Genomic DNA, 25,024 nt, shown 5'->3' on the forward strand with positions numbered 1-25,024 from the left:
GGAGACATCTCTGTGGGATGCCCAGTCCTCCCAGGTATATGTAATACTGAAATGACAGGGTGCCAGGGACTAGAGACTGAGAATAGTTTTCCAGGTCAACCAAGTACTCAGTAGGGATTTTACTTACCCTGGGAAATAAATGTCCCAGGGCTCCTTGTGCCTGTGCTGAACTTGCTGATGGAGTCCCAGGTGTACGAGGCATTGGGATATGCAATTCCCAGGGTGGCTGTTATCCCTACAGAACTCTCTGGTGACCTAGAAAATGTTGATTCCCAGGGCATCTTCCTGACCTGCATGCACTCGTGTGTTTAATTTCATATTCTGAGTTTCAGAAACGATTTCTAGACTAATTGTGCTTGGTTTTTCTTGCAGCTGAGAATTTCCAGGCAGAAACATTCCCATTCCAACCCCAGTCAATCCAAACTTTGGCAAAACTGTTACAAATATATGCTCAGCAATCTTTTGAGCCTTCAGAGAATATATTGGGGTTTTCTGGCATTAGAAGTCTCACGGGACAATTTTTTAAAAAAGCAAACCCTTTTGAAGGAAATACGTTTCCCAGTTCATCCCACCCCTCCAGGCTCAGAATGCTGAATTCTGAACATGGCAACAGACACACACAACTGTCTTGCCAGGAGCTGAAGTGAGCTAAGAGCCCAATAGGGACAAGATTGTTCTAAGGCAGCCATCACAAGGGAAGATCTATGGCCAGTGGCAGACTTTGGGCTTTCAAATTTCAGTGGTGCCCTGAACATAAGAAGAACCTGGCCGCTGGATCAGGCCAATGGCCCATTGAGTCCAGCATCCTGTTCTTACAGTGGCCAACTTGATGCCTGTGGAAAACCGGAAAGCGGAACCAGAGCCCAAGAGCACCTTCGCCTCTTGTGGCTTCCAGCAACTGGCATTCAGAAGCATAGCTGCCTCTGACTGTGCAAGCAGACTATATCCATCATGGCCATCAGCCATGGACAGCCTTCTCCTCAGGAGTAGGGCTTGTGTGCCAGACCAGGCTAAACTCTGCATTTCCTTTGTTACTTCCTCCCTGGAAACTGAAATACGTCAGCAGCTGCTGCCTGAAGCACCCTTTGCTTGCATCTCTGAGAGCTGGAAGCAAAGCATTGGCAGCCATTTTAGGAACAGGAGAAGATTTCCTTTGATTGCCTTTTAATCACAGTAATAACAGTAATGGATGCAGCAAGCGGAATGGATGGGGAAGAGCCAATAAGCCGACATGCGTAGGATAAATGAGGATAATTTATAGCCATCTTCTCTCAAGCCCCTCTCCATGAAACAGCTCTGACCCGTCAGTTCATTATAGGCAAAGTTTCAAAACAATATATTTAAAAAAAACAAGGAACACATAAAGAAGCAGAAAGGAATCAAACCCTATCTTCCTCTTATGAGATGATATTCAAGGAAGTTATAATATTGATCACTCACTTCACAAACTCTCTCCCCCCTTTCTAGTGTTTCCTTGCCTTTGAGAACAAAATGCAATATTTGAAACCTTTTATTTTTGGGATGAGCCCTGAACTTTACAAAACAAACAAATCATTTCCAAGGGCTACAAGTGGTTCTTATTTTTAATGGTTGGAGCCATTAAGTACATAAGGAGATCAGGGCAAACATCTATGAAGCATTCAGGTCTCATGGTGATTAAGCATATGCTTTTCCTGGGATGCCCGTAAGCAGGAAATGAGCCCAATAGCCCTCTCCTGCTCGTGATCCAGTGACTAGTAACCAGAATTGATCCTGGAGGTGATGCAGCCATTGTGACCAGTCGCCATTTACAGTTCTAAGTCTTCCGAGAATTTGTTAAATTATCTATCTGCTCCTGTGTCCTTCAGGCAGCTTGATCTGAAGAAAACAACAAAGCAAAACACCACTTTCTACACAGCATGGGAATAGATGTGGCCTCCTGCTCGTAATGTAATATATTATATTTAGGGAAGAGCTCGATGGTAGACTATCTGCTTTGCCTGCAGAAGGTTCCAGGTCCAATTGCTGGCATCTCCATGTAGGAGAAGAGACTGCAGTCTGAAACCCTTCAGAGCTGCTGGTAGTCAATGGCAGGAACATTGAGCTAGATAGAGTACTGGTCTGACTCACTATGACAGCTTCCTGTGTTCCTGTGTGTAATGCACCTGCAGATGAAGATGCTGTCAAAAGGGTCAACTCCAGGAACTGGTGGAAGCTGGCAACTTTTGTTCCAAAATAATGACAATTGGTGGCATGTAACTAGCATGAACTCAGAGTAGATGGATTGAAATCAACAGGGGTGTGGGTGTGAGTGTGAGTGTGTGTGTATAGAGTTGGAAGTAATCCTGAGGATCATCTAGTTCAAACCCCTGCAATGCAGGAATAGGCGGCTGTCCCAAACAGGGATCAAACCTGCGACCTTGGTGTTCTCAGCACCATGCTCTAACCAATTGAGCTATCCTAATTTCTCATGCTCATTCGTTTCAGTTGGTCTAATCTGAGTAGGCCTAGTGTCAAATTATACCCATTATTATTTTCTTGACTGGGTCTAACATTTAGATGCAGAGAAGATTAGCAACAAGATTGCACTGGAGAAGGAAGCTACAGAATGGGACTCTACAGCCCATGAATTTTCTGCTTGTACTTCTTGTGACGTTAACATATGAGAGTGCTAGAGGAGAAATAGTTAAACAGGTTACCCAATCAGGACCCAGGGGGGTGGAGTCAGTGGGACTATAAAACCAGCTCTTGGAGAGGAGTTCGTTAGGAGTTGGGTGGTTGGTTGGAGTGGGAGTGAATTGGGATAGAGTTGTGGGTAGGTTGAGTTAGTGTAGTGAAATAAGCTGAGTCAGGAACAGTTAGGGGCTAGGAAGACAAGTAAATATCTGAGAGGTGGTTTAGTGAGTGAGAGCAGGTAGCGGAAGTTATAGGACTGGATAGGCAGCCCATGATTGTAATTGACCGATACCGTTTATGAAACCACACTCTTGTTAAACTGTAATAAATAAACAGAAGTTTATGTTCCAATTTAACCCTGACCGGACTCAGTATTGTACCAGGTAGGGCCTGGGTGGTGGCAGCGAGAAATAAAATGGTGGCACAGGGATCAATAGATGGTGAAACGTCCGGGGACCCTGTGTGATCGACACACTTCTGCTCTCCCCCTTTGTTCACCAACAGGGTACGGCCTCACTGCCCCCTCCCCTCTGCCACTTTGGCCAAGAAAGAAAAGATATATTAAAACATTATAACACAACGTCACCTGTAAGAGAATTCCTGCCGAGTCCTCACTGCATACGAAGGAAAACTAAATTGTATACACATGGGATGCCACGTGCAACATCCAAGCACAGGTTTATGCGGAAGCAGAAGTGAATTTTTGTACAAATGAAACATCTGGCAAAGGAAAATAAATCATTCCAAATGGAGAAAAACAATATTTTATTATTTTTTTAAAGTTCTACTGTTCTATTTTCAGGGACATTTACAAAGCAAAGTCGTCTACATAAACCTCCTTTTTGAAGTCAATTAACATTAACTTGTCACTATTAGTGTTTTAAACCAGCACCTCCGCCTCAAAAAGCCTCTAAATTGCCATATCATCCAGAACAGGGAATGTTGTAAAACAAAAGGCAAAACAGTGTGACAACACACACACACACACACACACACACACACACACACCTCAAATTCAAAGGATAGAAATCTGTAAAAATAAAAAAATAAAAAATTACAAGCCCTTCCAAGCTAGCTCCCTTGAGACTCTTGCCTCCCTCTGATAATTTGCATCTCAGTTTGCAACCAGGGATGGATCCCTAAAGAGGTTCTGTTGGTTGTGGATCAGGCCTGCCTTACAGCCAGCCCTCTTCAGCCAGGACTTTATTATTACTAATTCATAATTTGTTAATTTTATTGTTATGAATTCCTTAAGTCATTTATGTACCTTTTTGGGGGGCCCTGGATGTGTGGGGTTGCCTGTCTGGTTAGCAAGACATTCTTCATACAAGGCATTGTTGACTTCATCACTACTACATCCAGTCTGAGGTTCAGCCCCAGAATCATTTTCTGGAGGGGAACAAGCGCAAATTAAGAGCTCTTTATGGAAGAGGACCATTTTGGCAGCAGTGGGTTGTTGGGTTAGTTGTTGCTTTGGATTTTTCCAATACGCAGATGACTAGGAGGGAGTTTAAAAGGAGGATCTGCAAAGCACACTCTCTTTTGATGATCAGCTGGTTTTGATTTCCTTTCACACCACATTCATAGAATCAAATAATTGGAAGGGATCCTGGGGAACGTCAACCCCTTGCAATGCAGGAATATGCAGCTGTCCCTTATGGGAATCAAACCTGCAACCTTGGCATTATCAGCACCATACTCTAACCAATTGAGCTATCCATTCAGGTCATGTCTGCCACTTATGCTTTGCTTATTTGCTCTAGCTTCACCTGGCGTGTTGCATTTTTTCTCTCAGTGCCACCTTTTTTAAAAAAAAAAAAAAAAGCATTTGGGAATAAGCAAAATAAGCTTTGCCAGCTGAAGCAACACTGGTCTTGCAAAAGCTCCCTCTTTCCTGCAAGCTAATCCACCATGCTTAATCGAGATCATCAACACCATGAGGAACAAATTGCAAATGCATGAGGACTTTCAGGCAGCGATTACAAGGGGAACAAGACTTCAGGTAGTCTATTTTGCCATCTTAAACTGTGCTGATGCAAATGCGTTTTGCTTGCATCATGCCTCATCCCGCAGGTTAGCAATAGATCCATATCCCCAATTATGTGGCTTTATTTCAGTGGTGATAGCTAAGGAGGGGCAGCCTCAATTGACTTCTTTGGGACACGGAAATGTGGATAGGAATGCAGATGATAAAATTTTGCATTGTCCCTATGGAATGGGAGGGGAGATATAAGGCATGTCCCTCTTGCTCACTGGAAACCTGGACGTGATGCTCTCATCAGCCTGCTTTTAACTGGCCTCTCTCCAGCCATCTTCATGGATAACTTACAGGCATTCTTTCCAACATAAAAAATGATTATGTTAAATTGAGTGGGGTGGGGAGGTTTCATAGTGCACTAATAGAACAAGACAAATCAGTCACTATCATGAGATCTAGCAACCTGCTCTGAGCTCTCTCTTTCTCTGCCTTGTTTGTTTATTTTTTTAAAACACTACTGCATAATTTTTATTACCTTAAAGAACTTTCACCCTGAAATGAAAGCAACAACAAAGCAAGAACAGTCCAAAACAGTGACAAACAAAATTCAGGGTGGTTGTCAGGGAAGAACAGGTTGGGCTACAGAGAAAATTGCTTCAGCAGGTTACGAAATCTTTTTCTACAGATGGTATCAATAGGACCTTGGATGAGAGGTGTTTCCCCCTCTAAGGAACTGTTTAGAAATGAGCAAGATGGTCCTTAGGGGCTTTGTTGAACTATATACTTTAAATTCCCTTTCAGTGAAATACATCTCTATCTATACATTCCCCCACATTTCTCAGACTTCTTAAAACCTGCCTCATTTTCTGCATTTTGGAACATTTCTTCTTCAAAAAATAAGAACTCGCCAGAATATAAGGGGTCCTAGTGTCAAGATCTTTCACACCATAAACTTTTAAAAGTCTAAAGCACTGGTTTAAGAGCAGAGTGTAGCTTAAGTGGGGAGGGTCTTGCTTCTTTATGCAGAGGGCTTAGCTACAAGCTAATTTCCAGCATGCAAAAGGTGTGACCTCTGTTAGTCAGATGCTCTGTGTGTTTGTTTGTTTGTTTGTTTGTGTGAGTGAGCGTGTATATTTCCAGGTATCAGATGGGGGGAAAGCAAGCTGGTATAAAGAACAGGAGTGAACAATAAGTCCACTCACCTTTTTTGGTGGGCGGTGTTGTGTCCAGCCATCCGGGCCCCTGCAGTGATCCAGCGTGGGGACGGGGAGTTGATGCCGCCCTGGTGCTGTCCCAGCCACATCACTGGCACTGGGCAGGGCCATGCCCAGTGTGGCCCAGCTGGCCAATCAGCACCAGTGGGGGCATGGCCACAGGAAACTTAACCACGGAGTGGTTGGGGGCCTCTCCTCTCTCGACCTTTTGCCGGATCTCCCAAGCCACCCACCCTCTTTTCATGCTTTGCTCTGACATGACCTTGCTATGGACAAATGTCAACCGCCATATTGTTGGGGCCGGGTAGGATTTTTTTCCACTCGGCAAACTGGCACCAGCCATTGGGTTTTTGCCTGCCTTGTAGTAATTGTCACAACTTTGTGAGGTTAGGCATTGAGTAAGCCTTTGTTTGGATGGAGGGGAGGTTGTAGCCACCTGCCCCTCCTCGATAAGGGTTAAAGGGATCCGGGGGTGTGGATCCTGTCCAATGCCTGGACATGGGCTACGGCCATGCCATGACCCCAATGGGGACCTTTCAGGGTGTCCCTACTTGATGTAAGTCATAGGGCTCCCCTTATTGGTCGTTTACCCTTAGATGGACTTCCTGCAGACAGGTGAGAGTTGAGATATAGCCTGGCTTCACCCAGTGCCTAAGCCAAACTGCTCACATCTGTAACCAATAAAGTTGTGGCCTATTTGAACCCATAAAGGAAGAGCCCAAGTGCTTAAAAATGTGTCCAGTTTCCACTGAAGATTGAGGCTCTTAGGACTTTGTAGGAGATGGCCAGTGACCTTCAAGCTTGGGTACCAATTCTAGGGACTGGGTGAAATGGTTCCCATGATTAGGACAGTACAAGCCACAGCAACACCCTTGCCCTGGTTGTCACCTCACACTGATTCAGTTTGCAACAGTAGGTGCACATGCACACTCACACATACACAGAGAAAGAGAGAGAGAGAGAAAGAGAGAGAGAGAGAGAGAGTCCCGTTGTAGCATTGTAAGAATAAATCTCAGAACTTCCAGTAATAACTCTTCTTCTAGATAATAAAACAAAACAAGTGAACCAGAGCATATCAGCCAATATCATCAGAGGGTTGAGGGGAAGGGAATAGCTGAGACATCTAATCAATCTTCCATTAGCAGGATAGATTTCGCCCACTTTCTTCTATAATTTGAGAAGCTGGATGGCTGGAGGGAGGGAGTATGTATCAATGGGCCACCAAGCATCCTTTTGCCTATCAATTCACAGCCCATGCCCGGTTAAGTAGCAACAAGGAATTGTTAGAAGTTTGTGGGTTTTTTCTTTTATTGCTGTTGTTATTAGCAAACAGGTTGTTGGGGTTGCGTCTACACAGCAAGAGCCTCCATTAAAAGTCAACAGGGCGTATCCGATGGGAGTGGGTGCAGTTATAACAAACAGAAAGCTGGATGAAAGCAATAGTGGTTATGTTGAGAATTCCAGCGGCGTGGCACAGACCTTCTGGTGGGAAGAAAAGTGATGCCCAGCTCAGATTTCATCTTCCCTACTAGACACCTAGCATGAGCTAAGCAGATAGGTAGGGGAAAAGGGATGCATTATAGAACTAGGTTTGCATTTGGGGTTATTTTCTCAGGGGCTGAAAAGCTGTTACCAAGAATAACATGACGGTGCCCTAATACAGCTAGGGAGACGGTCTTCATTCCCTCCTAGAATGGGGCATGCACTACTGCATCTTCTTCCTAGAGCACCATTCTCCACCTCCCATCAATTACAAAAAAATAAGAAAGAAAAAAGATTAAAACAGCATGGTTAATACAGCAGCAGCAGTAGAGACATCCATGAAAATTTTCATATGTTCTTCCTCTCCTAGCACAACAGACTCCTCTTGTAATCGTCTAGGATCAAGGTGCTTCATTAGAAGTGACTCCATTGCCCTTGTTGACATAGAAGGGGCGGTAGTGGGACTGCAAATGGAGAAAAAGAAAAAGCACAGGGTGATTTTAGATTAAGAAGCAGATGGATAGACTTGTTGCCTTCTGCATATCTGATACCCATTGCCCTCCTCCTTGCCAAATGGAACTGCAAGGAGAGACAGCTCATCAAACTCTAGAAGGTCCTGTGTATGCAAATTATTATCATAGACTCATAGATTTGTAGAGTTGAAAGGTACCCCAAGAGTCATCTAGTTCAAACCCTCCAGTGCAGAAATCACAGTTAAAGTTTCCCTGACTGAGGGCCACCCAACCTTTCTTTAAAACCCTCCAGTGAAGGAGAGTCCACCACCTTCTGAAGGAGTCCATTTCATGGTCAAAGCAGAAACTTTTATAACATTCAGTCAGGATCTCTTTCCTTGTCATTTGAATCCAATGGTTCAGGTTCTACCCTCTGGAGCAGCAGAAAACAAGCTTGCTCCATTGTCCATCTGTCCCTTCAGATATTTGAGGAAGACTATCAGAGCACCTCTCAATCTTCTCTTCTCCAAGCTAAACAGACCCAGCTCCTTCAACCATTCCTCACAAGGCTTGGTTCCGATATGCATTGTTGTAACTGTGACAGTTGTTGACAAAGATCTGTCACAGTCAGTCTTGAGCCAGATTGCGTAATGTGAAATAACTGGATCAAAATGGTAACAAGGAACAGCTCGTGAAATTTGATTCAGTCCAGGTTTAAAAGTGAATACTTTCCAAAACAATATGGGAAGCGAAACATACATCCTTTGAAAATTGTGTTTCTCTAAAAATTGCAGTGCAGTTCTCCAGCCAAGTAATGTGTACAAAAATGCATGTAAATGTATACATTTCTTGAAAATGACATGGAAAAATGCAGTATATGGGGAGAAAATGCTTTGCAAAAGTGCATAGATTAAGAGACATTGCATACAAATGTGTGTCTATTGGGAGATTATGTGTATGAGTCATGAGAATTTTTTGCGAATAAAGATATACATATTCACAAACTGTTGTGGCAATGTGGAGAACTAAACTTAGAACTGGAAGAATGAGAAATCAAGAGAAACTGAAAACGACAGATAAACCCATTCCTGCTCATAACAGCAGTCTTTCATTTTTGGAATTTTTTGATCCAGTGAATTTCCTATCTTAAAGAGAGGTGGTTAGATGCAAACCCCACTGTATTAGCAGCATTCCTAATAACCTAGCTGGTTAAAAAAAGATTTATGCTGATTGTGAAGTGTTTGCAATGGGTGGTGGACAGGAACCACCTGCCCTTTCACTCGGCATCACTCTCCCTCCAAGTTCCTGCTGTTCAGCACTGCCTGGAGTATTAAAGCCATTTGCTTTATGGTGCCAATTTTGTACCTAATTAAAGAGGGGAATCAGCTACCCTTTAAATAACCCTCAATGGGCTGGTGGGACAGGCCTCCTCAAGCCGTGCCGCTGGCTGCTAGGACTCATGTTTACAGGCCTTTTTCTAAGGACTGGCTTACTCAAATACATATTTAAAGCAGCTTTAAAAGCAGGATTATTGGCCCAGTAGACCATAAAAGCTCCTGCTGAGTCTCGGCAGTCCAGTGGAAGTACATCTATTCTGGGACATTTAATGCTCTTTATTTATCAGCCTGATTGTTTGCTTTTGGGTATAACTGCAATTCAAGGACCAAATGGCTCTAGCTGCTGAATATACATAGAAGGCCAACTTAGCATCGTTAGTGTAGGAAGATGGTAGAGCTGGGCAGTTGCTAGGGCTGTAACCTGTTTCAGCATCTCCAGATAGGACTGGGAACATCCCCAGGTGAGCTTCTGCCATTCAGTGTAGGTAAGACTGTGCTAGCTGTACAAAGGTCCTGATTCAGCATACAACAGCTTTGTATATTCTTAAAACTTGGAAGCCCATCAGTTGAAGATGCCAGCTACTCTAGCAACAGGGGCAGCTCCAAGATCAAGCAGGATCCATCTCAGGTGAGAAACACATCCTTTGAAAGCCAATATGATTCCCAACTTCACCAGGCAGAGCTGAAAGTGCTCCCCATCTGAAGCCCAGGAGAGCCACTTTCAGTCAGAAAAGAGTGAGCTAAAGGAACCAAAGGTCTGATTCAGTATAACACACTTCCAGGGTCTTTCAACTTTCAGCCACTGGGAATTGAGTCCACAACCTTCTGCATACTAGGCAGAATCTCTGCCACTGAGCTGCGGTCCTTCCTGGACTCCAGGCCCAATTGAGAACAAGCTGTAGTTCCCTCTGGAGGTGCAGGAGACTCTAGAGCATATTCCCAGTTTGGGTGGCCAACTGAGATGAAAATGGCCCAGATAATCTAGCAAATTACACTAAGGATTGCATTCAACCCTGGCCAATCCCCAGGAAGCCAGTGGCAGGCATTGCCCAAAGTATATGTGATTACTCCACATTCTTTTTTCATATACTCTCTTGCACACACACAGGACATACCCATGCAGATTTGTGTAGGAGGAGATTAATGCCCCCCCCCTCAAGTCATAAAATGATTGCTCTGCTAAGCAAGGATGGGCTGGTTGCCATCCCCAACAGGGTGCTTCTGCCCCACTACACAGTTCTGTGTCTAATTTATTCCCCAACACACTCCACCCAAAATCAGTGGGGTCTTGTGGTGGGTCAGAAAAAGTTACTTGGGTGATTGGATCAGGCATCTGAACCAGGGGGAAACACCTCCATCCCCTGGGAGCCATCACAAGAAGCTGCCTTATACTAAGTAAGATCAATGATCCATCTAGCTCGGTGTTTCCCAAACTTGGGTCTCCAGCTGTTTTTGGACTACAACCCCCATCAACCCGAGCTGGCAAGACCAGTGGTCAGGGATGATGGGAACTGTAGTTTGAAGACCCAAGTTTGGGAAACAGCAAGCTAGCTCAATACTGTCTTCAGTAGCTGGCAGTGGCTCTCCGTGGCTTCAGGCAAGGTCTTGTCTGGCCCTGCTTGGAGATGCCAGGGGCTAAACCTGGGACTTTCTGCATGAAAATGAGATCCTCCACCACTGAGCAATGTCCCTTCCATCCCTTCTATCCATATGAACAATTAGGCATGAAAGAGGGCCAAAGGTCATACAGGCTTCGGATGTCAGTGTTCTCAAGTAGCTTAAGAATATATTTTTTTTTCTTCATAATTTTGAAAGGCTTAGGCCAAACTGTCATGTTCCAAGAATGGTGAAATTTGCAAGCCTCCTGCCTTCTCTCTGGATGCCATGCAGTTAATTATTTTTTATTAAAAACAACAGCCGACAATCAAGATTCTCTTCATCAACAGAGCTTAGCCACTATCTCTTTCTTTGATCCTCCTTAATCACTTTCTCTAAATCCTGAGTTGTCTATGGAATCGTGCTGTCCTTTTCTCCTTTGTAGATGTGAAGCACGTGAGGAAGAGCAGGGGGGAGGTAGGATATTGTACCAGAGCTGGTGTTTTATCACTTTATAGCCCTATTTGATAACTAGTATTCTGGTGGAACCGCTTTGGGAAATCCATGACTTGAGGGCTTTGTAGCACACAGCTGAGGACTCAGATGAAGGTCAGGCTACCTTCTTGGTGGGTAAGCACCAGTAGCTTATTCAGAGCCCTCCTGACCAGAGGACACAGACTTGTCACTCCCTTGTGGAAGCCAACATCTACAAAATAGAATGAGGGCCATTTAACCAGCCAGCCAGCTCCTCCAAAGAGGTGGAGCGTCCCATATTTCATGCTGTCAACCAATGTAAGGCTACAGTTAGCTCCAGAATTTTGGGATGCCCTCCCACCAGAGACCCGCATGACTCCATCCCTGTCATCCTCTCAGACGTAGGTGAATAATTGCTTGCTCCTTTCAAAAGCTAGGACAACTAGCACATTTGTCTCTGTTCTTGACCATTTATCTGTGTATTGTTTTGGGAACAGTTGCATTTTTTAGAGCTATAGCAACAACACTTTCTGGTGGTTGATGATGATGGTTGTCATACTGTGTTTTTCTTAGGAGATTTTATGATGGGAAAAGGTGGCATGGAAATTCTGTAAATAATAGTAAATGGACGGGGGGAGTTCTTCCCCTGTCCTCGATTTACAGGGCAACGTATGCATGTATTTTGTCTCCATTGTTGAAGGCAGTGTGACTTTGAATACCAGTTGGTGGGAATCACAAGTGAGAAGAGTGTGGTTGTGCTCATGGGCTTCCCATTAGAGCATTTGGTTGGCCACTGTATGAACGGGATGCCCAACTGCAGATAAGCCTTTGGCTTCATCCAGCAGGACTCTTCTTATGGAAACATAGCATTGTAGAGTTGGAAGGGACCACAGAGGTCATGTAGTCCAACCCGCTGCAATTCAGGAATTATGATTAAAGACTCCCTAACAGATGTTCTTATGCTCTTAATCCCAGTCAGTTAAACAGAGCTTACTTTCAGGTAAGTAGGGTTAGGGTTGCAGCCCAGAAGGACTTTTGGGTGGAAGGTGTGAAAAGCGCAGGTCTAATGACTTACCAGCATGCTCTGCTTGGAGGACTTCCATGTCTGAGGTTGCACCTTAGTGGCTTGGTGCCTCACAATGGAAGGGTAAGCTGGAGGAGACACAAGGCATCTGTGGTTATTATTCCCAGAAGAACCTCCCTTGCATGCCGCTGGGTGCATTCCAGAGTTAGAGGGACACCTTGTTTAAACATAAGACTGAAAAGCACAGCAATTCCAATGCAGCCAGGTCAGACTGGGGCATTTGGAATGAATATCTCCCCAGAGAAAAGACAGAAAGAGAGGATGAAGGTAGAGGGGGAAGAACTCATAGAAGCCCTGAAAGTACCATTCTTGGTATAGAGGCTCCCGTCGGACTGCTTGCTGAAATCTCCCGGTGAACTCTGGCCAATTGGGGGGAACTGATAAGGCATCTTGGTCCCATTGCCCACTGGAAAATAGAAGAAGCAACATTACATTGAGGTGGAGTAGAAAATGCTTCTCTCCACAAATCTCTGCACATTTTGGCCAGATCTTGTGAGCCTCTGCGCCAGGACTGCAGATCGCGGAATCAGCAATAGTCCCTACCATAGGCACAAAGACAGGATGAATCTGCTCCAATGCAAGAGTAACTAAGTAGGAGGCACACACTTCCTTGAGTTAAGAAGTGGTGGGAGAGCAGAGAGCCCACAATTTGGGTGTCGCTTCTTCAATAAAAGCAGGATTGAGAGCAAGAAGAACTCCACTGGAATCAAGTAACAATGGATAAGAAACAAATTTCTGTGGCTTTCACTGGCATGAACCTTGATGCCAAGTTCTCCTCAAATTTTCCAGTGATGCAGAATAAATGGGTCCTGGACCTCATCCTGCAAAGATTTCTGCTACTAAAAGTGCAATATTTAATTGATTAATCAGTTAGGTTAATTGCTTTTCAAAAACTGTTTTAACAACTAAAGAGGTGTCTCTGATAAATTGTCCAGCAGATGATGACGGTGATAACAGTTCTTTTAAAAACTGAAGACACGCACTGTTTTAAAAGAAGCACCTCCCATCTTCTCTCTTTCAAAGGAAAGAAAACTTCAGAGATGACATACTGACATATCCGTGATTCATTTAAAAAGTGGGTATGGATGCTTCTGCCTCAGAACTATTCTTTTTATCCATATGCAAATATATCCACTTGTTGTCAATTATTTATCAATTAATTGAGTAAAACACATGTGTGTACTTGGCTAAGATTTCTTTAATTGAGTGTTAGCTTTAATTTCTGGCATTACCATAATTAGCTTGCACATTCCTGTAAAAAATCCTTCTCAATTTGAATTTTTTTCCCTGTGCAGAGCTGTGCATAAGGCTTTGCTGGAACAGGGCCTCTCCATCTTGCACTCTCTGCGTATCCTGCTCTGGGACTCACTGACTTGTATTTATGGATGCGTTCACACAATAAGGTCTGGGTTTACAATGCCCTGGAAGGATCCTTTGTGGTAATTTGTCTTTGCCACCTCCTGGTGTTGTTTCGTGTAATGTTTGCTAAATGGGGATGCAGGGATTCGGTGTAGCTGCTTGCACAGAGCCATAACAAACTGCAGTGTGCACTCACCAAGAGACGCTCCCACCAGTATTTACAGGTTCATCTGAATGGGCCTGAAGCAAGGAGCAAGTTTGCTGTAGTGAATGGCACAGGGGCATTGCATTGCTTGCCTGACCGTCCTCCCACTGAGTCACTGTTGCATACTGGGAGCACAAGATTGGCTTGACTGGCTTGTTTCCAGCCCACCAACCTCACTGCCACCTCGCCCTTCTCTATTTCCATTCCAGTATGCAGTGGCAACTCAACCGCAGGGAGGTCAGGTCAGCTGCTTCCCACTGGTGGCCACTCACTTACTCCAACATATAACTGACATGATAAATAACAATGATTTTATTATTTAAATCCTGTTCATCTGTCTGCGTTGCCCCAGCCACTCTGGGTGGCGTCCAGCACATATAAAAACATAATAAAATGTCAAATATTAAAAGTTTCCTGATACAGGGCTGCCTTCAGATGTCTTCTAAAAGTTCTGTAGCTCTTCATCTCCTTGACATCTGATGGGAGGGTGTTCCACAGGGAGGGGGCCTCTACCGAGAAGGCCCTCTGATAACTGATAGAGTCAATATGTGTACAAACTGTACATGGGCAGGCTTCATCTACAAGACTGTGGGACCTTTAAATAGATCCCCAGTTGTGCAGCCAGAACCTATGTGTGTACAGCTTATATGCGCTTAAATATGGCCCTGGAGCTGTGTATGGAGTAAATGAGCAGAATTCTGCTCCATTCTCCATGCATGTTCACTTCAATTTCTGAAGCATGCTACACTGACATGGGGAAACAAGAGAAATGGGGAGAGGTGGCATGTCGTCTTCATAAACTGCCTTGTTCCCAATAAATAATGAATATACAGTAGATATACCAGAACACGTAACGGACAGAGTGTGGTTGTGTAAAAGAAATAAGAGTTGGTCCCCAAATTAAGTCGCAACTTTGGGATGGGAGGAGAGATAGGGGCACCAATGGGAGACCAACACAGAGAAGTGAATGGATCCTTTCATCTTATATCCATGCAATAAACTTTTCCATAGCTCATATTCCAAGGGTTAACGATGCAGCTTTATACTGTGTCAGATCATTGCTTCCTCTTAGAACATAAGTAGAATCTTGCTGGATTAGTCCAAAAGGCCGAACTAGTCCAGCATCCTTTTATCACAGTGGCCAACTTGATGCCCATGAGAAGCCTTCAAGAAAGACCTTCGTACAGCAGCACTCTCCCCATTTGTGAGTATTAGGAACTGGTATTCAGAGGCATATTGCATCTGATAGTGGATGTAGAACATAGTTGGTGTAGCTAGTAGCCACTGATAGTCTACTCTTCCATGAATTTATCTAAACTGCCATTACAGCCATCATTACTACACCATGTGGGAGTGAACCTCATAGTTTAACTATGTGCTGTGTGAAGAAATACTTAGTACTTCCTTTTTTGTTTGTCATGAATCTTCCAATAGACATCTTTGTAGGATGATGGAGATAGTACAGTCAGTAGAGCATGAGATTCTTAACCTCAGGGTCACGGTTTGAACCCAACGTTGGGCAGGAGATTCCTGCATTGCAGGGGGTTGGACTAGATGACACTCATGGTCCCTTCCAACTCTACAATTCTATGATTCTATGACCCCAAGTTCTGGTATTATAAGAGAATGTATCCATTCTTTTCTGGTGGATAGCTGGAGAAAGATCAGGACCACGACTATTTTCTCCAGCCTCCCCCAACTATGGGACCTTCAGATAACTGAACTACAACTCCCATCATACCTGACCATTGGCAATGCTGCCTGCAGCTGATGGGAGTTGGAGTCTAAAAGAGCTTTGGGTCACTAGCCTGGGAAAGGCTGGTCTACTGTAATGATCCAAAGTCCAGCTCTGACCTAGCACAGGTACAAATGGTGAAAACCTAAAGGCACTGACTGAAGAGACATTGAGCCTTAGCTCAGCAACCAGAGATCCTCCCCACAAGCCCAAGACCTCTAAATCTAGACCTGTAGAGAATATCAGCACCAAGCCTGATTCATTCTAGGGATGTGCATTTTCATCCCTAAAGTCCTTGCATTCTGATGGGTCTGCTTGCAGAGTGTCTAGCTCAAGGTCATGGGCAGGTGAGGGTGTGCTGTGCTCCAGGCCCTTTAAGGATTTGCATTCTTCAGCAGGAGGGTGGAGCCTGAGATGAGCTGTCATGCCTAGGGAGCATCAAAGGGCTCAGTTGAGTCAGTGCTCTTGTTGGAACAACTCCTCTGCTCGTTGGGTTCTGCCTGAGGTCCTCAAAGGTCTACTACCCCTGACTGTCCTAATTTTCAGGATTCTAACTAAAGAATCCATCCTGACTTTCTACTCCACACTGCCTGCCAGACCTTCTCAGCCCTCTCAAGGGCTCTAAATCACCAGCATTGGGCAGCAGTGGTTTTTGTGAGGTCCTGCTAGTTCATGCTTTTTCTTTTTAAATGAAAGCACTGAGGGGTTGGACCCGGGACCATCAGCTTGCAAAGCAGATGCTCTCCTGCTAAGCTGCTATGGCCCCAGAGGTGAATGAAAAGATAGCAACTCTGTAAAAGGGAATTGACAGGGTAAGGTGGAGTGGTGCACCACCAGCGGCAGCATTGAAGGTGTGAAGAGTAGTACCTTTCAGGGAGTAAGCAGAGTTCCCTGCTGTAATGGACTCCTCTGCAGTCTGCAAGGCAGAAAATTCCCAGGCTCGGGTGTTGTAGTTTCCTCCTAGATGAGAGAATTCAGTTAAGGAATTAGTTGGTGTGAAAACAAATTAGGTGACTGAGGATTTGCTAGGGTGGACTTATCTGTCTATTTCAGTTTCAGTCTTCAGTTCAGTTTGGCACAATCTCTGCATCACTGCACTTATTTCTTTTTTTGGGGGGGGGGGGAGTCCTCAATTTTCACCATCATTTTAGTTCACACACAATCTCCCCTAGTGTGCACCTACATTTTTTTGTATGCTATTTTCACTAATATAGGCGCTTTATGCAAACCTCCCTCTAACATTTTCAAACTTTTGCTTATTGGTTTGGTTATTGGTTGGAGAAGAGGGAATGCAGCAGGTTCACAACATTTCCCCCCCACCAGTAGGATCTGTCCTGTGTTGCCATCTTAAAAACAATCCAATCAGCAGATTTAGAATCAGAAATAATGTACCCAGTCTTAGCAGGGGAAAGAGTTCAGCCTGTGAATGAAACTGTCCATCCTTCTCCTTAGTGCACCAAAGGAGTTTTTGAGCCAAATGACCCAAAGCTCTCCCTGAGTAGCCATTAGTTACATTCATTTACTCACTCATGCTCCATCTCTCAGACTGATTGTCTTGGGGATGTCGGGACTCTCGCTTTGGAAGAGAGAGATGGAGCAGGTTAAGCTGCTCTTTGCTTGAGAGCCATCAGAAGTTCAAAATACCCTCAAAAGAAATGGTTTTCTTTATTTATCATCTCTATATGCCATCTAGGCCTCCAAACGGGTTAGGAAGAGGACATTTAAGTCTCGCTTGGTTCTCTACTACTGTGAAATGTTCAAAGTAAAATACACAGGGGTGAATCAAAAGAATGAATTTATACTACCTGCTCAGAATTATTCACTAATTCCAGTGGCTTGTTCTCCACTGTTACATAGAGCAGGATTGAATGTAATGGGATTAAGTTACAGGAGGATAGGTTTTGGTTGAACAATACTAGAATCCTCCTGCTGTTAAGAGCAATTTAACAATAGAGGCAATGACCCGGCTCTCCCTCACTGGAGGTTTTTTGAGCGGAGGGTGGTCAGCTACCTGTTGCTGAGGATAGTCCTGATCTCTGGATTTCCTGCACCGCACAGTGAAATTAAACTAGATGGCCTCCAAAGGACTCCAAAAACTCTAGCTTTCCATGAAAAATCATTAGTTGCCAGTCAACAAATCAGATGAAATAGCACTAAGGGCAAATGAAGCCAGGGGGACACAGGAGAAGAAAGAAAATGGCCTTGAGGAAAAATACATGGCAAGGGGGACAAAAGGGTGCTGAACGTTGAGACAACACAGATCCTTCCATGAGTATAAAACAGCCTTCTCCAAGCTTGTATTTCCTGGGTGTTGGAGGACTCCAACTTCCATCATTCCCCTGACCATTGATTATGCTGGTTGGGGCTGATGAGGGTTGTGGTCCATCAAGATCTGGAGATTTGGGACGGTTGATATATAAAGCTGTATCAGTTCACAACACTCACACCAACAAAACTGGTAACCAGGCAGGTAGTTTTGGCTAGCCTCTGCTTCATACCTTTTGGATTCAGGAACATGGAGAACCTCTTCATGCTGTCTGGCTGGTTCCACTCAGAGTAGTTGTTCATCATGAAACGGTGATCGCCTGAAAGTTCATAGCAGAAATGGGGGGGGGATAAAAACCATAAGACAAGAAGGGGAAAGCAAAGAAACAAGGAGTAGCTCCTTGGGTCTAGACTGAGAAGCTGAACCCCAGAAGACTTATCAGGTACACAAAGATCTTTTTGCGATTGTGATACACATTTAGATGTTTGCTACTTGATGACAGCAGGATCAAGGGCTGAGTTGCATGTACCCGACACATGGAGCAAAGGTTGTGGTTGGTTATTGGCTCTTGAGAGAGCTGGGGACCCTTAAGTCAGGAGCCAGGACCCTCAACCTCCTTGAGTTATTTTGCCTGGCTAAAATGTGCCTTTGAATTGTCATAATTCCTCTTTCTTGCCTGGACGGAAGATCAAGAGGTGTAAGTTTGTGTGTGTCAGGGTAGAAGGATATGTCAGTTTTGGTTCTTTCACTTTCTTATTTTTTCAGCCTTAAATTCAGTCCTCCACATTCCTGCAGAAATTTGTGGTTACTCTGCAGCAAAATCCTCGTGAAAATTCACCAGCCTCTTAGTATGACTTTAGTATGACTTTATAAAAAGTGCATTTATATATGCCAATCTGACTCATGTGCCCAAGCATTTTCCCCTACTCAAATGCATCTTTGTTGGTTATTTTCACTAATAAGTTTGTTTTTGATGCAGCTGCTTAATCTAGTGCATTGTGAAGTTGGAGAATTGAACTGCAAAATCCCCACATTTCAAAGCTTCATTTTGACAAACAGGTTGATTTAGAAACTGAAAATTAGGCAGGCTCAGGTTAAAATACCAACAAACTCAAATATCACCTGCCATACAAGGGTAAGGGTCTACAGTCCTTGAGAAGGTTGCCTACCAAGGAATGTGGCATTCAGACTCAAAAAAGAAAAGCCATTCTGTTGGCTTAGCCAAAACTATGCAGAAATGGCTAAAGAGGATGTGCAAAGCTGAGTCTGAAGGGAAACTCAGGTCTTTCTTTTAGGCTGTCATTGGGGCATCTGTCACTGGGAAGCATCAATGGTTCAAACTCAGAAGTGCATCTGATTGTGCCCTGTGTGATCTAATGAGTGTCCCCACTGATCTGGAGGAAACCGTATTTCACGGAAGCTGGCATTTTGTGACCTAACCTGTACTTTACAACCACCTACTAACATCTATTATCAATCCCAGCAGAGTTCCCTTCCTTCTGCCTTCTCTCTGCTATTCTAACCCTTGATGGAGGAGGCATCCACTTATCTGCACTCTTTGCAACTCCCCACAGACTTGGCCAGCTGTGAAAATTGCATTGTAGCATCTCTGAATGAGACACCACTTACAGAACCAGGTGCTAAAGTTCCCCTTTCTTTTGTAGAACAGAAGTAGGGGGAGCAAACAGAGTTTTGTCTTGGGTGTGTGTAGGTGGATGGCAGTGGATGATGCAACCCTTCTCTCCTAAACTGGACACATGACTTCTTAAAAAGAAACCCTCCTACTTTAGTACCTTTCAGATTTGGTTTTACTATGTGAAGGGTCAATTAGGGATGAGTGATTCTGTCAATTTTGAATTCTCTTTTCCAACCCTAAGTTAAATTCTCCAGAGTTTGCCATTAGAAAAAAGGCCCTCATGAACATTCACCAGCATTTTAGTGTGAAGTTATCTCAATATACATATTTTTGTATGCCTTTCCCCTTTAATATAAGCAATTTTGCAAAGCAATTTTCCTTAATATGATGGTGGGAGTGTTGGATGACATTTCCACAAATATATGCATTCCTATGCACATTTTACTTCAGTATACAGTGGTACCTCGTGTTGCGTAACCTCCAGGTTACAGAATCTTCGGGTTATGGCAACGGCAAACCTGGAAGTGTATACTTCCAGGTTTTGCCACTCGCACATGCGCAGAAGTGCTCTGCATGACGTGCACATGCATAGAAGTGTTCTATCGCACTGCGCACGTGTGCAGAAGTGGCGCCTCTAGCTACAGGTTTTTCGGGGTGCACACGACACCCCGAAACAAATTAAATCTGTAACCAGAGGTACTACTGTATGTATTTTTGTACATATTACTTGAGTGGAGAATTATGTTGCAAAATTCAGAGAAGTGTGAATTCCAAAGGATGGGTGTGTTTTGGTTCATGCATTGCTTCAGAAAGTGTGATCACCTTTAAATGCAAACTGAATCCCTTTTCTCCCTCATCCTGAGGCACAGTTAAAAGGGGATTGTTTTTGTGGTGGTGGTGGTTTTAGGGATGTGGCCCGAGTCTCTGAATACTTTGCCATCAGGGAAAGAAAAAATAATCCTGGTAATTTATTTGGAAAGTATAAATTCTCTTGATGCAGAAGGCTCTACATCCATCCAAAAAGAACAGCAATTTCCATAACCTTCACTAAGAAGCTACATGGGGAGATATGTTTGGTCTAATAAAGTCTAAGCTTAATGTGATGTGGGAGATCCCTGAATACAGCTTCCAAATTCTTTTCCTTTTTTATAAAAGCCACTCATCATGCCTTGATCCAAACTGGGTTCATTTTCCTGACATAAATTTCTCACTTTCCAAAGCTACTATTAATTGCAGAGGGGGAATCATCAGTATGCTTTCCTCTTCTACAGTCAGTGGAAATGGAAATGTTTTGTGATGGGGGAACACACTGGGGCACCTCAATACTGCTTTGAATAAAACAACAGCAACCAAAAACAAACCATAGGGTTATAGACAGTCCTAGGCCTACTCAGAGTAGACCCACTGGAGTTAATAGAAATGATTTATTTTATTTATTTCTTTATTAGATTTATATATTGCCATTCATCATAATATCTCAGGGTGGTTCACAGAATAAAATAAATGATTAGCATAAGTTCATCCATTTCAATGGGTCAACTAAAAGTGCAACTACTATGTGTTGCAAAGATCCATGCACATGAATAGCACTATAGATATACTTATCCACAGTGGCAATGGAAAATTCATAAATGGAACTTATGTCTCATATATTAGTTTGTCCCTGGTACTAATAATATACTTATGGGGTGGGTTAAAAAAAAAATTCCAGTGCTTTGACCACATTATCTCATCAACTGCTGCAGTAGCCTTATAAGGCAGGCCAGTAATCTTGTCACCATTTTACAGACAGGAAAGGTGAGGCTGTGTGAATATTGGCTCCTGTGGATTTGGGATGAGGTTATTGTGGGTGGTACAACAAGCTCCCTGGGGTCATAGGCTCCTCTTTCCTCTTGACAGAGCATAAAAAAAACCCATTAGGGTTGTCCACCAGGGGGTTGAACCTGTGGCCCTACAGACCCTGTTGGACTTCAGCCTTTGTCAGGGATCATGGAGTTGTAGTTCCACAACATCTGTAGGGCCACAGGTTCCTAGTTCCTACTTAAAAGTCCTAAACATTTGGGGGCTGGCTTAACTCAAGGGCCACCTTCACTCAGATGAGCTGCACTCTGAAATTCCCTACCTACACAACCACAAAAGGTCCCTTCAGTGCAGGCCTTTATTCTTCTACTGATTCCAGAGGCTTAATACTTCCTTAAGGTTCAAGATCCCCTTTGGCCTTTTGCTGATTTGTGTGGGATCTGTCCTGAAAACTAATGCATGGCCATGCAGCAGTTGCTTGTTGGACTACAGCTCCCAAGTCTCTGATCATTGACCTTGATGGAAGCTGGAGACCCTCAGTATCCAGAAAGCCACAGGTTTGTTGTTCCTGATGCACATGTTGCCCAAATATGCCTCCTTCCCTTTCTAGCACCCTTCTTGATCTTCAGTTTTAAATTGGGGGTATTTTAAAATGCTGGCTCAGGAAGCTAGATTAGATTGTACCCATGACTGCACTCAGCCCAGTTCTATGTTTGATCTGCTTCCTCGTATCTTATTATTGCACCAGAGTGTTCCAGCATGTCTCTGGCACGTTAGATGTGTTTGAAGCCTAGAGAGATTTGTAAGACCCTTTGCCAAGGAACAAACAGAGGCACGTTTGATACAGATCTTAATGAAATGATAAAGATCTGGGGTTTCCATAGCAACCTTCATCAAGAGCCACATCAAAGACCTTTCGCTGCGATAGAAGCCTTTCTCTGATTCCTCATCTTCCCAACGCAAACGGAAAGGTGGTGAGAGTCATTACTCACACATAAATGCCAGCCCCTCTGCCCTGGGCAAAGTAGATTGTGTCTGGAGGCCCAGTGATGATCTATCTAGGCATCTATCTGGTTCTCAGGACTGGGAGCTGCCAAGAGTTAATTCATATTTTTTGGTTTCTCAACTCCTCGTGATGTGGAGAAATATTCTCTCCATTTTACAGATAAGTATCTGAGACATGAAACAGATTAAGGCCTTATATTCCCTACATTATTGGGTTGGTTTTTTGTTTTTTTTAAAGTGGGTAATACATCTCACAACTGTCAGCAGTTTTCATGGGGCCAGAAATTACATGAATTATAAGCAATGATTAAGAACTACTGTGTTGCACAGCACAGTTTCACAGCACCAGCAGGGAAAGAATGTAACTGCAGCCAAAACAAAATGCCATGGATGTTTTAACACTGACATCTGAATGGACGATTTCCCTTTTGTGCTGTAAAGGATAATTTTGGATGAAATGAATTGGCAGTCAGTTCGGTTTTGACAAAGGGAAGCAAGTCATTTACAGAGCAAAACAACTTTGTGCTTCATGAGCCCCTTATCAGCCCTTGTGTTGGATAGGAGAATTATACTTTGAGGATATATCCCCACCCTCTATGGTCTGAGGATCTCACAGACCTGGCTACTTGCAAACATATTTCATACAGGTGTCAATTTCATGTGGTTACCTATTTGGAAATCTTGGGTGCTTATATTAATTTAGATGTTTAATTGAAGATCTATGTACTGATGGTCACTGCATTGTCCATTAATTTATTTAATTAATTTATATCCCACCTTCTGCTCTAAGAACCTCAAGGGGGTGTACACTGTTCTCCCACTTCTTGCTTAATTTCTGCCACATGTGAGAAGTGCCATTTTAGTAGGTTAAACTTAATTTGGGGGGGGGTGGAATCAGTGAGGGGTCTTAACAATATGTTTTGGGGCAATGTTTTGAGGAATTCAAATCTCCTATTGTTTTTGTGACTGGACAACATTTAGCTTGGCAAGTCTACCTTTGATGAAGAAGCACATAAATTAGTTTTTGAAAACCAAATAATTTTAATTTTACCTTTTTAAAAATTTTGTCAGGTAATGCTAAATAAAAATAATTAATAAAGCTACAAGTACTTGGCAATCATTTTTAATGATTTCTATGCAATTCTCCACACTTTTTACTTAGCAAGCAAAATTAAATAATATTAATTTAAGCAAAATATATTCCAAATTCCCAAGTCATGTCACAACCTTTTAGCACACCTCAGTTTTGGAATTGAAAGTTGAAAAATTCAACATGTCCTACATAGCCATGTGAGGTAGGTCAAGCTCAGAAACAATGACTCGTCCAAGGTCACACAGTAAGCTTCATGGTTGAGTGGGGATTTGAACTCAGTTCTCTCAGGTTTTAGTCCAACACTCTAACCACTTAGGGGTGTGGTGTTGGGGGGGGGTGTGTGCCAGGGAAACTGAGTGTTTGGTTGGGGAAAAGATTTGTATCAGTTTACACTTTAATGCTGATCTGCATGATCCTGAACCAACACGAAAACCTAAGCACAGCTGTCCTTCAAAATTGCACTTCTCTGAATTATGCGATATACTTCGTCAACCCAGAGCTGCATGTGTTAGTGGAGAGTGTGCACAACAGTATATATATTAATGGAAGTAATGCACCGAAATGTGTTATGTTAGAGGGATAACTTGCAGAAATGTATACACTAGGCAAAATGAATGTGCAGGACTGTGTGTCTTGGGATGTGTGTGCACAAAATATATAAAAAATGTTCATGTAGATTTTTTTTAAAAAAAAATGCAAACTGATGTAGAAGTGGGGCAAATCGAACATAAGACAGGTGAAAACAAGAAAACGAGAGAAACTGAAATTGGTAGATTCTTTCATTCCTACATGTGGCCAACCAGATGTTTTTGGACTTCAATTCCCATCATCCCTGATTATTGGCTGTGCTGACTGGGACTGATGGGAGTCGGGGTCCATCAACACCTGGAAGGCCCCAGGTACCCCACTCTTGGCCTAGGCCCTAGACAAACTCATGAAGGTGAAATTTATTGGTGGCTATTAGCCATAATAGCCAAGTGAAATCACTACATCCCATTTATTGGATGTGATTATTCTGCTGTATTTGTTGCATTTTTATTGCTCCACCGTTACTGATTAGCTAAATTGATGCATGATTTATTAAGTATTGCACTTTGAAGTCTCAGCTGTTCACTTAAGGCATCCTGTGTCTTAAGATGGAGGGGTAAAGGTAAGCACTGCTGTTTTTACAGGGAGGCTGTAAATATTTTTACACCGGCCAGGCATTTGTATAGTGAGGCAAACTATTTTCTGGTGAAGCTTTTACTGATGTTATTTGCTGTTGAATTGCTGCTGCTGCAACTTTGTGGTTTACATGATGTTTTATTTTGCATAATTGCTTCTCTATTGGTTGTTTGCCACCCTGAGCTCCAGATTGGAGGAAGGGTGAGATATAAGAATGAAAGAATGACTGGATAGATAGATAAATAAATAAATTCCATTTGTCACTAGGTGAGATAACTTAAAAAATAAAATAAAATCCCAGGCCTCTTAGAACTGTGGTTTAAGCTCTGCTTTTATGCAGCCTCACCTACATTTCATCTGCAGAACTTTTATCATTAGTTTTGGTTTGGATAATATTATTGCTGGGTTTTTTAAAAAAATGTATTTTGAGCTGGTTGAGGAATCTTTGTATTGAAGGGTGAAATAATAAAGACTTTTTGAAAAATAAAA

General features: G+C 43.2%; 1 protein-coding gene across 3 annotated transcripts in view; it reads right to left on the reverse strand.

Moving 5' to 3' along the window:
- Positions 1-3,403: 3,403 nt before the first annotated feature.
- The window catches only part of TRIM29 (tripartite motif containing 29), a 47,536-nt gene continuing 25,915 nt past the window's right edge, over positions 3,404-25,024 (reverse strand). The window contains exons 5-9 of one of the 3 annotated variants that reach the window (XM_081889879.1): positions 18,070-18,156; positions 16,439-16,531; positions 12,577-12,678; positions 12,264-12,340; positions 3,404-7,793 (exon numbers count right to left, since the gene is read on the reverse strand). In XM_081889879.1, the coding sequence (XP_081746005.1) occupies positions 7,731-7,793; positions 12,264-12,340; positions 12,577-12,678; positions 16,439-16,531; positions 18,070-18,156 (422 nt within the window). In that variant the 3' untranslated portion in view covers positions 3,404-7,730. The remainder of the gene's footprint in view (positions 7,794-12,263; positions 12,341-12,576; positions 12,679-16,438; positions 16,532-18,069; positions 18,157-25,024) is intronic. The other 2 variants (XM_081889880.1, XM_081889881.1) reach the window with 2 other exon arrangements.

This window comes from Podarcis melisellensis (genome assembly GCF_964234715.1).
Source record: "Podarcis melisellensis genome assembly, chromosome: 15".
NCBI lineage: Eukaryota > Metazoa > Chordata > Lepidosauria > Squamata > Lacertidae > Podarcis > Podarcis melisellensis.